The 14,909-nt window shown below is 38.9% G+C and overlaps 1 protein-coding gene across 1 annotated transcript in view; it reads right to left on the reverse strand.

Annotated features, from left to right (window-relative positions):
* Positions 1-14,909, reverse strand: part of LOC124158663 (neurogenic locus notch homolog protein 1-like) — a 41,976-nt gene that overhangs the window by 1,603 nt on the left and 25,464 nt on the right. Inside the window, exons 6-14 of the mRNA XM_046533875.1 lie at positions 13,349-13,654; positions 12,563-12,883; positions 12,136-12,462; positions 11,385-11,696; positions 10,950-11,279; positions 10,339-10,644; positions 9,110-9,415; positions 8,263-8,578; positions 1,085-1,207 (exon numbers count right to left, since the gene is read on the reverse strand). Of these exons, the coding sequence (XP_046389831.1) occupies positions 8,442-8,578; positions 9,110-9,415; positions 10,339-10,644; positions 10,950-11,279; positions 11,385-11,696; positions 12,136-12,462; positions 12,563-12,883; positions 13,349-13,654 (2,345 nt within the window). The 3' untranslated portion in view covers positions 1,085-1,207; positions 8,263-8,441. The remainder of the gene's footprint in view (positions 1-1,084; positions 1,208-8,262; positions 8,579-9,109; positions 9,416-10,338; positions 10,645-10,949; positions 11,280-11,384; positions 11,697-12,135; positions 12,463-12,562; positions 12,884-13,348; positions 13,655-14,909) is intronic.

The raw sequence follows: 14,909 nt of genomic DNA on the forward strand, positions 1-14,909 counted from the left end.
TGTTGTTTTAAGGGGTAAATTCAGATGAATAAAGAAGTAAACTCAGCGGGAGACAGCTATATTATTTTATTTGTAAAACCTATATGAAAATAAAAATGGAATTTTACTGTTCATACTCTTCAAAATTGTGGTTTAAATTCCGCAACAGTTAAATTTTGCTCTGCAACTGAATGCGAAAATATTTAATTTAATTTAATTAAAGCGATTTATTTAATCCAATTTCAATGGAACGTATGAAACCCCCGAGAAATGAAAAAAATGCGAGAGAGAAGTGAGGAGCAAAAGGAGACCTAAGTTCGAAATCTTGTTAGATGACTGTTAATAGGGTAGTTTCCTTCATCAAAGAACACGAAAGGCATTGATTGCGATTCGTTACCCACCATTAGTGTATTCATAATATACAAATTATTTGGTTTTAGAAATACCGGTTTAGACGAATGGCAAGGGTCAATTTTATCCTCATTTGAAAAAGGCCAGATTGGCGCCCATGCGATTCCACTCCACGTGACGTCACAGGGACCTAGTTTCTATACGAGTAGATAGGAGTTTTACACTTTGTCTAAGATTACCAATTCATGCATGAGGCAAAGAGCTCAGGGAAACATGTCTTAATAATCACCCATTAAAATTGCCTGAGTTCGGAAAGTTTCCCTCGTTTGATAGGGTATTAATAATCCTTATTTAAGCCAAGCGCTACCCGCTTCGCAGAGGCGCACAATATCCTCGGTCCAAGGTCACCTCACACGAAGGAAGCTGGAACTAGAATGACGTCACACGGCGTTTTCCCAGCATTCATACTTAGCCGTCGCGTTTTCGCGCGCTTGAAAACTTTCACTTTTCATTTAATCGCGAAAAATAGATATCGTCATTTAAAAATCTAAACGCGTGAAATATGTACTCCAAGAGTAACAATCTTTCGATTTAGGCAATAAAAAAATAATAGTAAACCACCCTATTACAAGGAGTCCAATGATTCCATCAAATCTTCAGATCGGCTGATGAATTCAGAAAATCGGGCGCATCATTCACCGGTATTTTCCCCGTGACAGCGTTTCAAAATGAATATAGATATAGCGACACTCACCTCTTGAAACTCTTTTCTTCTGCACTCTGGATTCGATCGAAGGAGATCGAGAAAGTGAGAATGTAGTCATCAACACTCATTGAGCGATCTCCAACTTTCAGGTGCAAGCTGCTTCCCTCAAACCTGTCATATATTAAAAAAAAAAAGTTGCTAAAATAAAAAGATATATTAAAATTTTTATTAAAAAATATTTGTTCCCCAGATGTTAGATCAGAGGTTGAGGAAAAAATATCAATAATTATGAAGAGACAACACAAATGTTGAGAATATAAATTGGGCAGTATGGCAGAGTTTCGCAGTCCGTAAAGTCAGCTGTGGTGAAGCACAATCAATTGAATGGAAATTAATAATATATCAATCAATTTTCACACTAATTAATATATTATTAATATTGTTATAATTATACAATATATATGATTACGATTTTTAATTTTATTATTAAAATGAATTTTTACCGATTTGAAAATTTACAATGACACTGACTGCGAAACGGATGAAGAAAATTCAGGGCATTACAAAGGTGTCAAAATGTTCTTCAGAGAATGCTCCCACTTCTGAAGTTTGCATATCAAGTTCAAACTCATGAAATGGTAGGAAGTAATTGCATTTTAACTTTCTTGTTAAGTCAGAGAAAAGGAATTATAATTGAATCGAATAATCCATTAAGGTATGATCCTTTTGTAATCATTAAATATGTTTTTGGTAAAATCAGTGACCAATCTGCTGCCAATACCCCTTACCGGGCTTTAAAAAGTTTAAAAAATGCAGGGATGGAATGCACAAGGGTCGAAGAACAAAAGCTCTCTGTCCCGTTAAAAAGCTATTGGAAAGCCTGACGATGCGATCCCGAGATCAGTCTTTTTAGCCTCACCGTCAACATTGATGCTTCATACTCTCCCAGTAATTCATGGAAATTATTGCACTGCTTGGGCATATCCAGCGGAGGGGGGGGGGGGGGGGGAAGGAGGGGACAGCTGCCCCCTTCCGAGAAGTAAAACTTACAAAAGTCTTTAAGGACAATCGGGACTGGATGGAAAAGAAAGTTTTCAACAAAGTTTCTTTAAACCCACGAAAAATGATATTAGTGTAAGACTTGCAACTGAAAGATTTTTTTTCAAGAATATATTTTTTAAACTAATAAAGGACCGTTATAATTTTCTTAAAATGTTGTTTTCATTAACCCCCCCCCCCCCCCCCCCTAGTTTGATCCTGGGTACGACTTTGATCCACCGATTAAATTCTTTCTCCAAATTTCTGGATGGACAGTAAGTACTTTCACCCAACAGCAGGATGGTTCGTTTTTCACCGCTCTCAGAAATTCCTACGAAATAATTCGCACTCACTCAATGATAGAGAAATCGCAAATTCCGCAGTATTTCCCTCCATAGCATGTAATTTCTGGCCAACTGTTTTCTAATAGCAAATAAGGACAAGGGCGGACACAGGATTTTTTCTGGGGGGGCACAAGGGTCAGGCAGACGGTCTTCTCATATTTGGGATTAAAAACAACGTATAAGAATTACTGTACGAAATATACTTCTTATGTTAATATAAAAGTTATTATTATGAAAATATTAATATGTTACATATATAACAACGACAGTTTTCTTTTATGCTTCCTGCTGTAGACAGCTAATATTTTTTATTATTAACTCGTGATCCATAGCGGAAAAATTAGCACGGATCATGCTCCCTGTGTTCTTAATGATTTTCTGACTTTCGCATCATACCATCGCGGTTCGCTACCTTCTTTTTTTATTTTACTATAGGGATATAACTTTTAATACCTAAATTTACATGCGAAAGAAAACCTCTTCAAGTGCCATCTAAATTTGACTCTATAACTTATTACACAAAACAAAACGAACGTAATGATAACGGGACGTATTAAAAAAATCTAGTCCATATTTTAAGCGTGCGGGTGGGACGTGCCCCCGTACTCCCCTTCTTCCGAAATCCGCCTTCGGATAATTACTATATGTACAAAAAACTATGAAGTTTTACCAGAGTTAACTTTGAGAATAATAATACCATTGATTGCACCAATGTTCAATAAGGTGAAAAAATGAGTGGCCAGCGGCCAAGATATGTTACAGAAGCAGTAAGTGGACTGTAAACGATTTGATAAATGAACAGCCTACGATTCATCGTTGATGAAAGTGTATTAATGTGTGTGAAAAAGACCGTATTATGGTCTTTTGATTAGTTTGACAACAACGTAATTCCTTTTATTAAAATCAAAAAACTTTTTATACCATATCTTTCAACTTAGCGTACAACAAAGGTGCTATCATACCCTTATTTTAACTATTTACTATATTGTTCCTTAAAACCGTTTATTTTACAAGCTGAAAAGCTAACTGATGCGACATGTCCCAGTGGTCTGGAGTAGAATTTCTTAAATTTTATAAATATCATGAACTAATATTTTCTCTATTGAGTCTGGCTAGCAATAACTAGGGTATATACTACCCAAGTATAATGTATCGCTAATCAGCTACACATTGTTTCCATTCAACAAATAGGTTGTTAGACGTGTGAGCACGGAATCTGCGCCTACCACGGAATCGCGGGAGCATCTCAAATGTAACCGTGGCGGATACACATGGGGGGCCCTTGCTGGGCCACCCGCAATGCCGAACATTGTAGAAACACAATTTTAACTTTTTTTCCATAAGATGGCATTGTCTTGTGAATGTGTATAATTAGTTTAAATAGAATTTTTCTTAAACTTCGATGTGACTTGATTGTATTTTTATTACGATTAAAGCAAAGGTAGCTCAAGATATCTTTCGCGCCCCCTTCCCCTGAAGTTCTTTCTGTATCCGCCACTGGCTCACACTACAATGGTACCGACAATCAGATACTCAAAAATGTCTGAACGGTGGATAGGTATTTTGCACACCATTGTCACTCTCATTCAAATGCTAACATTCCCCTTCACACTCAGAAGGATTTTCAGTATTTGCTGTCTTTCAGTCTCACTATTATCGGCAAATGTATGCTTAGTTTTTTTTACTGCTTATCGAAAAAAGATAAGACCACGCTATGAATACTCTTATAGTGAAATCAAAAAATGCTACGCGAGGAGGAAACAACTACCCATCTAATATGCAAGTGCCCCGCAATCATGAGGAGAGGCCAAGGAGGTAAGAGATCTTCCCATTGGGGACCTCTTGTCCTTCGCTAAGGACATAGGCCTCTATGGGTGATCAGTTATCGGTGGTTAGCACAATGGACCTACAGGTCTAAGTGCCCTGGAAGCTGATCCCCCACCGCATCATCAATTAATGCTACGCGAGACAGCTAAAATATAAATTCTGTAGCAAGCTAAAATTCGAAAATTGATAGACTAGATTAAATTTCTATCCAATTAACAAAACAAGGAGTCGACTTCGATTGAATCGAAAATCCGGGTGAGAGAATTGATTTTCGATTGAAATCGGAATCGATTATTCAATTCCTACTTCCAATAGCAATTTCACCAATGATTCCTGTTTTTTGTAGAGGATAACAGCGGATGCCCTGTCCAATCGCCATACATTGCACTTTAAATTCAATTTTATATGATCCATTTTACAGGGTGCTGTTTTTCCGTTGTACCTATCAAAATATTGGGACAGCAAATAATAATTTGAGGTTAAGTCTCGAACGATATTCAGTCTGATGGTTTCAATAAATCGCACATTACTTGTGAACCTTGTATAAAATAATTAAAATCCACTGAGCGAACTCCCTGCTTCAAAATTTCTTGCATTCTTATACATTTTTAAGAACCAATCCGGATTCAAGTTCACGATGATCGTGAAGAAAGATCAAATTTTGAGGAAAACGCAAATTAAATCAAACGCATTATCGCGAGATGTGGAGCATTTCGCTGAGAATGCAATTCTGATTTTTAAGTTAATATAATATTCAGATAATATTTAGATTTCGTCATAAATTGTTTGTCTTTGTTAACCGACATAAAACTAACCAGAACAGAACATTTTAAAGCCTTTCAACCGATCTTTAAGACCATTAATGCTTGAATTAAATGCGTATTTAATGGCAACTATTAAAAGAAATAAAAATTATGAAAAATGAAAAACACTTCGAGTACTACACACACCACTCTAAGATAGAGGCTACGAGACACTGTGCAAGCCAGCATCCTACTAGCAGGTGCAGTTTGTGTGCCATCCCTAAGCTCCGCTTCCATAGTGAAAGTGAATCTAATAATGATAACGATCCAGGAATCAATTAGTATTTCAAAAGGTCTAAATTACAGCTCGAAACGTTGTAAAATTTATCAAAATGCATATAGCACGTAGCAAACGCATCTACTTATTCCGTCGTCTTCACGTGCCGCGAAATATTAAAAACGGGAAGAGAGGACACAAGAGGGATTAAAACCTATGAAAATATTTTTCGAGCCAATTGATGAAAGCATACAGTTTTCTTTCTAAAGCTACGACTATGGACGGAATAGGTACCGATAATAGCTTCAAGTTTCCTTAGGATATATTGATATATCTGAAATTTCAACAAAATGGCCTAAGGTAATTCATAGACAATTATGACCAAATATTGTGGTCATTGACCGCACTTCTAAACTGCGATTTTAATAGTCTCCTGGCAATAAATTCTTAAAGGTTGTCCCTAACTGCATACACTTTATCAGAATAAAAAAGGATTGCTGGAATTATACATCTAATAACCTTAAGCCATCATATCGCTATTTTTTTCGTCGGCTTCATACTGAGAATGCTGACACTCAAAATGTGCCCACATCTCAACCTGAAGAACTGATATTCAAATTACATATGGAGGGGTGCGGAGGGCACACCCCCCTCCGGGTCCGCCCTCATTGCTGAACCATTATGGCGGTTTCTTATTATTTTTTATTGCCTAAATCGAAAGATTATTACTCCTGGAGCACGCATTTAACACTTTTAGATTTTTAAATGACGATATCTATTTTTCGCGATTAAATGAAAAGTGAAAAATTTCAAGCGCGCGAAAACGCGACGGCTGAGTATGAATGCTGGGAAAAGCCCGTGTGACGTCATTCCGGTTTCCGCTGTCGCCTTGTGAGGTGACCTCGGGGCGAGGACATGTGCGCCGCTGCGATGCAGGTAGCTGCAGCCATTCGTCTACACTGGGATTTTTTAAAACCAAATAATTTGTATATCATGAATACACTAATGGAGGATAACGAATCGCAATCAATGCCTTGCTTTTCTTTGATGAAGGAAACTACCCTATTGTAACTTTTTTGGTATCATAAGATTGCATTATCATGCATACATGTATAATATTTTTAAATAAAACTTTCTAAAAATTTTCACGTGAAGTGATTAATTCTTCTATTACGATAAAAGTAAAGGTAGCTCAAGATATCTGTACTTAGCGCCCCCTTCCCTCCTGTTGAGTTTTTTCTGTATTCACCACTGACTTTCGGAGCGAACACCGAGCGAGCCCATAACACACACCAACAGTCTGGGTGCACTAAATCATCGTGTTCCCTTTTTCTTCTGAGCGAGCTGGCTGAAGACTCAAGGTCGAGCTGTTTTCGGTCCCGGGGGGGGTGGGTTTGGGAAGCCGGTACGCAGGAGTGGAGGGAGCACGGCTACTGACAAAATTCTTGCCTTGGAAGTACACGCAAGTAAAACATGGAAACACTATAAGGTAACTAAACATGGTAAGCAATAAAAGCGTAGCTATAAACGTTACAAAAATGCACATTTAGAGAAAATAAAGAATAGGTGGTGACGCTAAGAAAAAGAAAATTTCATCTCCCCTTTGACGCTTAGCTATCGCCTGTCAAAAATGATGAAAAATGGAATATTTTAGATTTATTTATTAATGATGGTAGATTTACTATCCCTTTTGTTTGCTAATATTGGTCTTCTATCTAATCTCAAAAAGATTGTGGTACTGATACTCAATATAAATGCATATGGTGTATTCCGAGGCAATCACTAGCCTAAAAGAAGTGTTCTATGAGGCCTATTACGAACGGCTTACCGCATGCGGTGAGATACCGCCTGCGGTATCATACCGCCCCCAAGCGCGTTTACCGCCCCCGAGCGATTACGAGTGGCCACCGGTCGGTATCATACCACGGCTTAGGGGTCGGTATGATACCACGGCCAGCTACCCCGGTGGTGAGATACCGACCCCCTAATGGCGGACGTCTGTTTACATTTTTCGGGTCGAGTTGGCGTTTTTAAAACAAAATATCCGACGATAGAAACTCGGAAGCTATCATATTTTGTGTTATTTATAATATTAATGTCTGAGTAAGCGTATAAAATATAAAACTGGAGCCGACTGGAGCAGTTGAACAAAAAAAGTATAATACCCATATAACAACGTTGTAGCCGTCTGAGATGAGAGAGAGAGAGAGAGCCACGGCCGTAGGAGATGGATACGTTGATTGTAAGTTGACCCTCATTCATTTATTTAATTAGAACAATTTGGATGTTTTTTAATTTCCGCTGTGTTTTTATATGCAAAAACATCTTCCATTTCTTCACAGTTTCCGGAAAATTCGTCGTTAAGGACTGCCTGTGCTTGTATTGTATGGTGAATACAGCTGTTGCTCGCCGCTTGGAGATTTCTACGAACATCTTTTGTGGCAAAATATTATTTTTTCAACGTGACAACTTCTTGTATTGCAAGGTGAATACTACTTTTGCTCGCTGCTTGGAGATTTCTACGAACATCTTCTGTGCCAAAGTAGTGTCATTTTCAACGTTATAACTGCTTGAATTGTGAGGTGAATGTAACTTTTGCTCGCTGCTTGGAGATTTCTACGAACATCTTTTGTTTCAAAATAGTGTTATTTTCAATGTGACAACTACCGTTAATCACAGTACCAGTGGTTGTAATGCACAAAGTTTGACAAACATCTGCCAAGAGCTGTAGTTATCACTGTTCCATTGTGGTTGGTTTTTAAACAGTGGTTTACGCTATCGAGAAGTGTCTGATTGGAGACTATTGGCATTAATGAGCAAAGACAATAATTGGAATACATATCTATTAATTTTACTCAAATGCCATCCTTTTATTGAATTGTTTCAGCTACGTTTCCGAAGTTCTTGAAATATTCTTCAATACTTACAAAAATTGAATATAAATATTACAGCATTGTTGACAAACTTCAACCAAGTGAAAGAGAGGAATGTACAAACCTGGTTGAGGTCTGCAATGCACAAATGGATCGCCAAAGAAACCAGCAGGGCAGAAGCAATTGGGTGTATGGCTTATCACTCGGCACTCAGCACCAGCCCCACAAGTTTCCGGGCATGGATCCTTACATTTCTGATTGATACAAGCCTGGTGACTTGGGCACTCACTGTTACTAACACATTCAGGGCGGCAATTGGGAGGAACCACGGTACTCAGGCAGACATGAGCATGATGGACTGTCCCCAATCACCCTACATTCGGCATACAGACCGCATGGTGACGGCTGGCATGGGTTTATTGGTGGTGCTTCCACTGGAGCTACAATGATAGAAAGACAGATGTCAAAGAATACAGTCAATATGCACAAGGAGGAACAATAGAAATTACAGAATAAGAAGACTCAACTGCCATCTCATATTGTACCAACCAAAAATACTTCAAACACTGAGTGTATGGCAAAGCGATACAGGGGAAAAGAGAGATAAATCAAAAGAAATTAAATAATTATGGCTTTACATAAGCCTCATCCAGTCCTGGGTACCTGAGATGAACACAACAACTTCTAAATGACTTTCCAAAATATACCATTTTTTACCATGGCTAATTACATATGTATTTCAGGGATTCTTATTCAAAATATAATTTGTTTTCATTAATTTCAAATACTTCTATATGATTTTTTTTCTATTAGCAATGATGGAAAGAGAAAAGGATGGGAATAATCTCCAAAAAAAATTTTTCTAAAAGCCACCAAGCTAAAATAGAAACATCAGAAATTTTACCTCACTTCTAACCGCGGAAGAAATTGCAGTCAAAAGTGAAAATTAACACTTGTCTAAGCTCTCTCACCTGGAGGATAACACCTGACAAATGGATTTCCAGTCGTATGGGATGGGCAACTGCAAATGGGATTGTGGTTGACCACTTCGCAGCGTGCACCAGTCCCACAAGTGCCTGAGCAAGGATCTTGGCACTTCTGATTCGAGCACGCCTGATTCAGATTACATTCTGAGTTGAGGACGCATTCAGGGCGACAGGATGGTGGAGAACCAACATACTCTGGCAAGCACGAGCACACTGTCACATTGTTCAAAACCCTGCACTGGCTGTTCGGACCACACGGAGATGGATTGCAAGGCTGGGTCACGACAGGTTCTGAGGAAACAAGCAGACAGTTATTTAGACAAAACACTCACCAACTCCATTTTATTATTTGGATTTGGTATTTGGATTTTGGATGGATTATATTGTATTTGACCAAATATAATATAAATGTATGATGTAAAAACTCAATTAATTAAAATAAATTGTTAGATGTCAGGGAAAAATATAAGGTATGACCAAAAAAAATCATACTCGTTTAGCTATTCCCTAAAAAGTTAAAATTTGAATAAAATAAAAATGAATAAAGTTTCCTGCTTCACCAGATTCCCTTGATAAAGCCACCAGCATCAGTCGGGTAACGTTGGGCCACACAATAATTAATACTGCAAAATTGCTTAAAAAGTTTCAAACGACCATTAGAGTTCTGGTTCACTCACTTAGACATCTGGGTCAGAAAGAATGGCTAATTGAGGCAAGGAATTATTCACAAGAGTGTAAGCAACAATTGAACCATTCAAGGTTGATGCTAGGGGGAGGGGAGTAGCTGAGATACATTGACATGAGCGCATGATGTCATCGACTTATCTCCGAAATCTTTCTAGGCCTTTGAATTTTGCCCCAATCAGTTCCAGAAGAAGTGGATAAAAAATATGGGTCTCTGTATTTATCAAACTCTATCACAATGGATGCATTTGTTAAAATTTTTGTGGTACACATGTTTTATTGATTGACAGGAAAAATCTATAAATTAGTCCAGAAGAGGTCCCCGGCAGAGGGGAAGAAATGTTGACGACTTTTAAGACACAAGACATGGGTAAACCCAAAAGTTTTATTTGTTGACATCTCTATGATAAATAAGTTTTAAAAAATGGTAAATTAGCCCATTTTAGACAGTAAATTTGGCTAAATTGAAGACATATCAATCACAAAAAAGCAACTTCATTCAAATATAAGGAAATACGTGTTTCACATACCTTGGAATGGTCGGCATATAATGAATGAATCACCAGACGATCCAGGAGGACAAGAGCATATTGGTACATGGTTGGAAACCACACAATTGGCTCCTTGACCACAAGTTCCCGGGCAGGGGTCAGCACATTTTTGTCTCAAGCAAGCCTTGTTTCGTGGACATTCCGAGTTGATGACGCATTCTGGGCGACAGCCTACATATGGGTCACCCAAGTATTCTGGTATACATGTGCAGACACCATCCCTGCAGTTTGCATTTGAACCACATGGAGATGGGAAGCACGGATCTGCGGCAGGTGTCTCCACCACTAAAGAGAAATACAGCAACCAATGTTATAAACAGCATCCAATTATGAAAAATACTTTTGAAACAAAAAACCCTCATCAGAGGTAACAGAAAATAGACTGAGGCTTCACCAAAACAACTGAAGAATACAATGCTTGAATGTCACTTAAATGACTATCATCCAAATATTACAAAAATTGTGAAAATACAGCTAATAATTCTCTAATGCTCATATTACAAATTCCTCCAATACAACACATAAGAATTAACAGATGCAAGCTTCATCCATAATTGCAGTAGCTATATTGGATAAGGTAAAATTTTTACCTTGAGGTATGACATGACAGCTAATGAATGGATCTCCAGTGTAACCTTGCTGGCAAGTACATATTGGGACATGGTTGATGACACTGCACTGAGCACCAACTCCACACGACCCAGGGCATGGGTCTCGGCATTTCTCCCTAATGCACGCAAGGTTTGACCGACACTCTGGGTTGATGGTACATTCTGGACGGCAGCTTGGGGGAGTTCCATAGTAGCCTTGCAAACAAGAGCATGAAGGAGCCCCACCAATGTTTCTACACTGAGAATGTGGGCCACACGGCGAGGGATAGCACGGGTTGACTCTTTCCTCTGACACAACCGGAATAGGAGCTGAAAAGATTGTGCAAATGGTTAAAAAATTTATCGCTGTACTGCGCGAGGATTGAAATGATTGAAGTTCATTCTTCAAAGCAAGAGATGTCCCACTACACTCACCAGGAATGTGCTGGCATCTGTAGAAAGGATCTCCAGTTTGGCCTTCAGGGCACGCGCAAATGGGTACGTGGTTCACCACTTTGCAGATTGCATTTTGGCCACATGTGCCAGGGCATGGATCAACACACTTCTGATTCACACATGCACGATTCAAGGGACACTCAGAGCTGACAACACATTCAGGTCTGCAGCCGGGTGGACTTCTGACATAGTTAGGCAGACAAGAGCACACCGCCTGTTCATTAACCTTTCTGCATTGGGCATTGGGACCACATGGAGATGGATTGCATGGGTCAACAATGACTGGAACTTCTGCAACACACAAAATGGTATCACAATAACAACTATCTTTCACCAATATATCTACATCAATTATTAGGAAACAGTTTAAAAAACATTTACCATAGAAGATTAAATGCATACTACGAAAAATCATTAACTTCAAAACAATAAATCTTAAAATTACTAGTAAGGATATCCTAAATTATTACAGTCACAATTATAATAAAAAATATATAGATTGAGCAAAAAAAAAACAAAAGCATGTAATTATAAAGATTTATCACATCAGCTCCAATAACTTGAACAATTCCTAAAACGATTACTTCACCAAAATGCAGTGCTAGCTTAAATATACGAGTACAATAGTTCATTCAAACACAGTGAATTAAGCCACAACAAAAGATTTAAAAAAGTAGGCACATGAGATTAAAACATAAGTAGCTGAAAAACATAGAAAGATTTAAATTACCTTCACGTGGTGCAAGGTTGCAATATCTGAATGGATCTCCCACATAACCAGGCCTGCAAGTACATGATGGCAAGTGATTCACAACCTGGCAATCAGCATTCTGTCCACAAGTTCCTGGGCATGGATCCTGACATTTTCCACTAATACAGACCTTGTTTGATGCACAGTCGGAATTAAGAATACACTCTGGTCTACATCCTTCATAAGGATTGCCAATATACTCAGGTAGACAAGTACAAGAACCAGCACCGTTTTGCTCTCTGCACACAGCATTAGCACCGCAGGGTGATGGATTGCAGGGCATTGCCTTCTCCTCCACAATTGGTTCTGCAATTGAAAAAGTAACATTGAGATGAATTGACTCCAGAAGGAACAGCTAAACTGAAAACTGAATACGCAAAAAACATAAATGAAAGAGGTAATCTACCTTGCTGAACGTAACACTGAGAGAACGGGTCGCCTTGATATCCAGGCAAGCAGACACAGTTGGGGGTATGACTGACAACCCTACATTCTGCATTGGCACCACAAGAACCAGGGCATGGATCTCTGCACTTTTGATTGATGCATGCCAAGTGACTGGGACACTCGCTGTTGCTGACGTACTCAGGTCGGCAGTTCGGCGGTGACCCCTTGTACTCAGGAAGGCAAGAGCAAGATGGACTATCACCGACTACCCGACAATCAGCATATGGTCCACATGGTGATGGTTGGCAGGGATTGACCGGTGGCGGGGGTGGAGTGTCAGCTGTTTCAATACAATAAACAAGGTATGAGATAATTCTTTAAATAAACATTGATCAATCACAAGATTCGATCATTTTATCCCACTAAAATAAATGAAATTCCTATTTAATTTAACTAGATAAAATATAAAAATAATAGAATTCCTATTTAAGTCTACAGCTAAATAATTGACAAATAAATGCTACTTTAGAATTAAAAAATAATTTTAAGGATGATCATTGATATAATTTTAAGGACTATTCTGGAAACTTAATCCAAGTTAAAACATGCTTATGGGGACATCATGCATGTCTTCTTGATATTATGTATTTATGTATGCAAGAAAAATACCTTTAAAAATATTGACAACATTAAAACTAGAGGATTATACATCTCAAGAGATAGTAGGCATTAGTGATATTCATGTAGTAATGAATAGAAGGTATGTAAAACAAGTAAAATATACTTGTCTATTCCATACACTTACGTATTGGGCTGCATCTAACAAATGGATCCCCAGTATAGCGAGCAGGACAGCTGCAAATAGGGTTGTGGTTGATAACTTCACACCTAGCTCCCACACCACATGTGCCCGGGCAAGGGTTCCTGCACTTCTGGTTACTGCAAGCTTCATTCTGACTACAATCTGAGTTGACAACACACTCTGGACGGCAAGTAGGAGGGCTTCCCACATAGCCAGCCACACATGAGCAAACTGCCTGATTGTTGACTTCACGGCACTGACTGTTGGGCCCGCAAGGTGATGGTTGGCATGGTTGAGTTAGCACTGGTTCTACGCATAAAAGTGAAATAGCTACATGAATAAATTTCATAACCTAGCCTCATATGCACATATAAAAATAATTTTGTTCCACAACAACAGATTTATCATAAATAATAATGCTCGCAGCAAAGAGTTCATCCATATTTCCAAAATTAAGGAACAAGAAACCACGAGAGGACTTGCTGTGGGAATTAGGGTACCAATGATTGACATGGGATTGAATGGGATGGTAAAGGAACAAAAGAAAGAAGAGGCATTACGTATTGTGTTTTAAAACAGAAACATTAAAAAGCTCAGTATACAGAAGTGAAGTACAATATTGTAGCGGTACGGTCCGGAGCCGGCCCGACGCGTAAGATTAAAACATCGCGGCTGGGGTTACGTCTGCGCGCACGCTCACAATTTTTGGCATTTTTGGAACAGAGTTCAGCACAAAATATGTGTGAAGGGTTTATTTTATGTTTTAAATGTAGAATATGTTTTTTATGTGTATGTGAATTGCAGTGAAATAGTGGAAGTGGATTTCCGGGAGAGGCGACGTTGTGGTTCTCTCCCGGAAGGTATTTGAAAACCCGCCTCTAGATTGGGAAAAAGAGGGCGTTAGTGTGCATCGGAGGAGGTTATGGGAAAGAAAGAGGAGATATAAGGGAGAGACGCGAGGTGTCGTTCTCTCTCTCTCTCCTACGCTCTGTCATGAAAGAAGTCGAATCGTGAGTGTGCAGTGATAAGCGGTGGCAGCACGGCTACGGCAAGTGGAGGTTGCATGCACGTGGACAGCTGGCGAGGGGTGGCGTGGACATCTAAGAAGGACGTAAGCTTGGAATTTCCCAAAGCCCTAAAAGGTCCTTTGAATCCAGATTGTTCCTCCCTCCGAAAGTCCCTAGTGAACTCTCCATTAAAGGCCCTAGTGAATTCGCTGTTGACTGGTCTTAGTCACGGCCCTGCAAGACTTAAGTGCTAGCGTTGAGGAGATTGAGCAATACTTCTGAATGTTAGTAGTTACTTGGCGTATCATTGAGCCCTAATTCAAGACGGGTGGCCATTTGAACTGACTAACGCATAATTTCATAATTGCCTTGCACGTAATTTTTGTGAGTCTTACTTCACACTATTCACGTTGTTCATGAACCAAGACGCATTGATGTATTTTGTTATTGGGAAAGATCTTTGAATAATATTCATTGATAAGGTGAGATTGTGATTTTGAAGGAGATGACGGATGTTCAAATTTCATGTTGGAGGTGACGCCGTTGTATTATGGAAA

This window comes from Ischnura elegans, chromosome 5, assembly GCF_921293095.1.
Source record: "Ischnura elegans chromosome 5, ioIscEleg1.1, whole genome shotgun sequence".
Classification (NCBI taxonomy): Eukaryota; Metazoa; Arthropoda; class Insecta; order Odonata; family Coenagrionidae; genus Ischnura; species Ischnura elegans.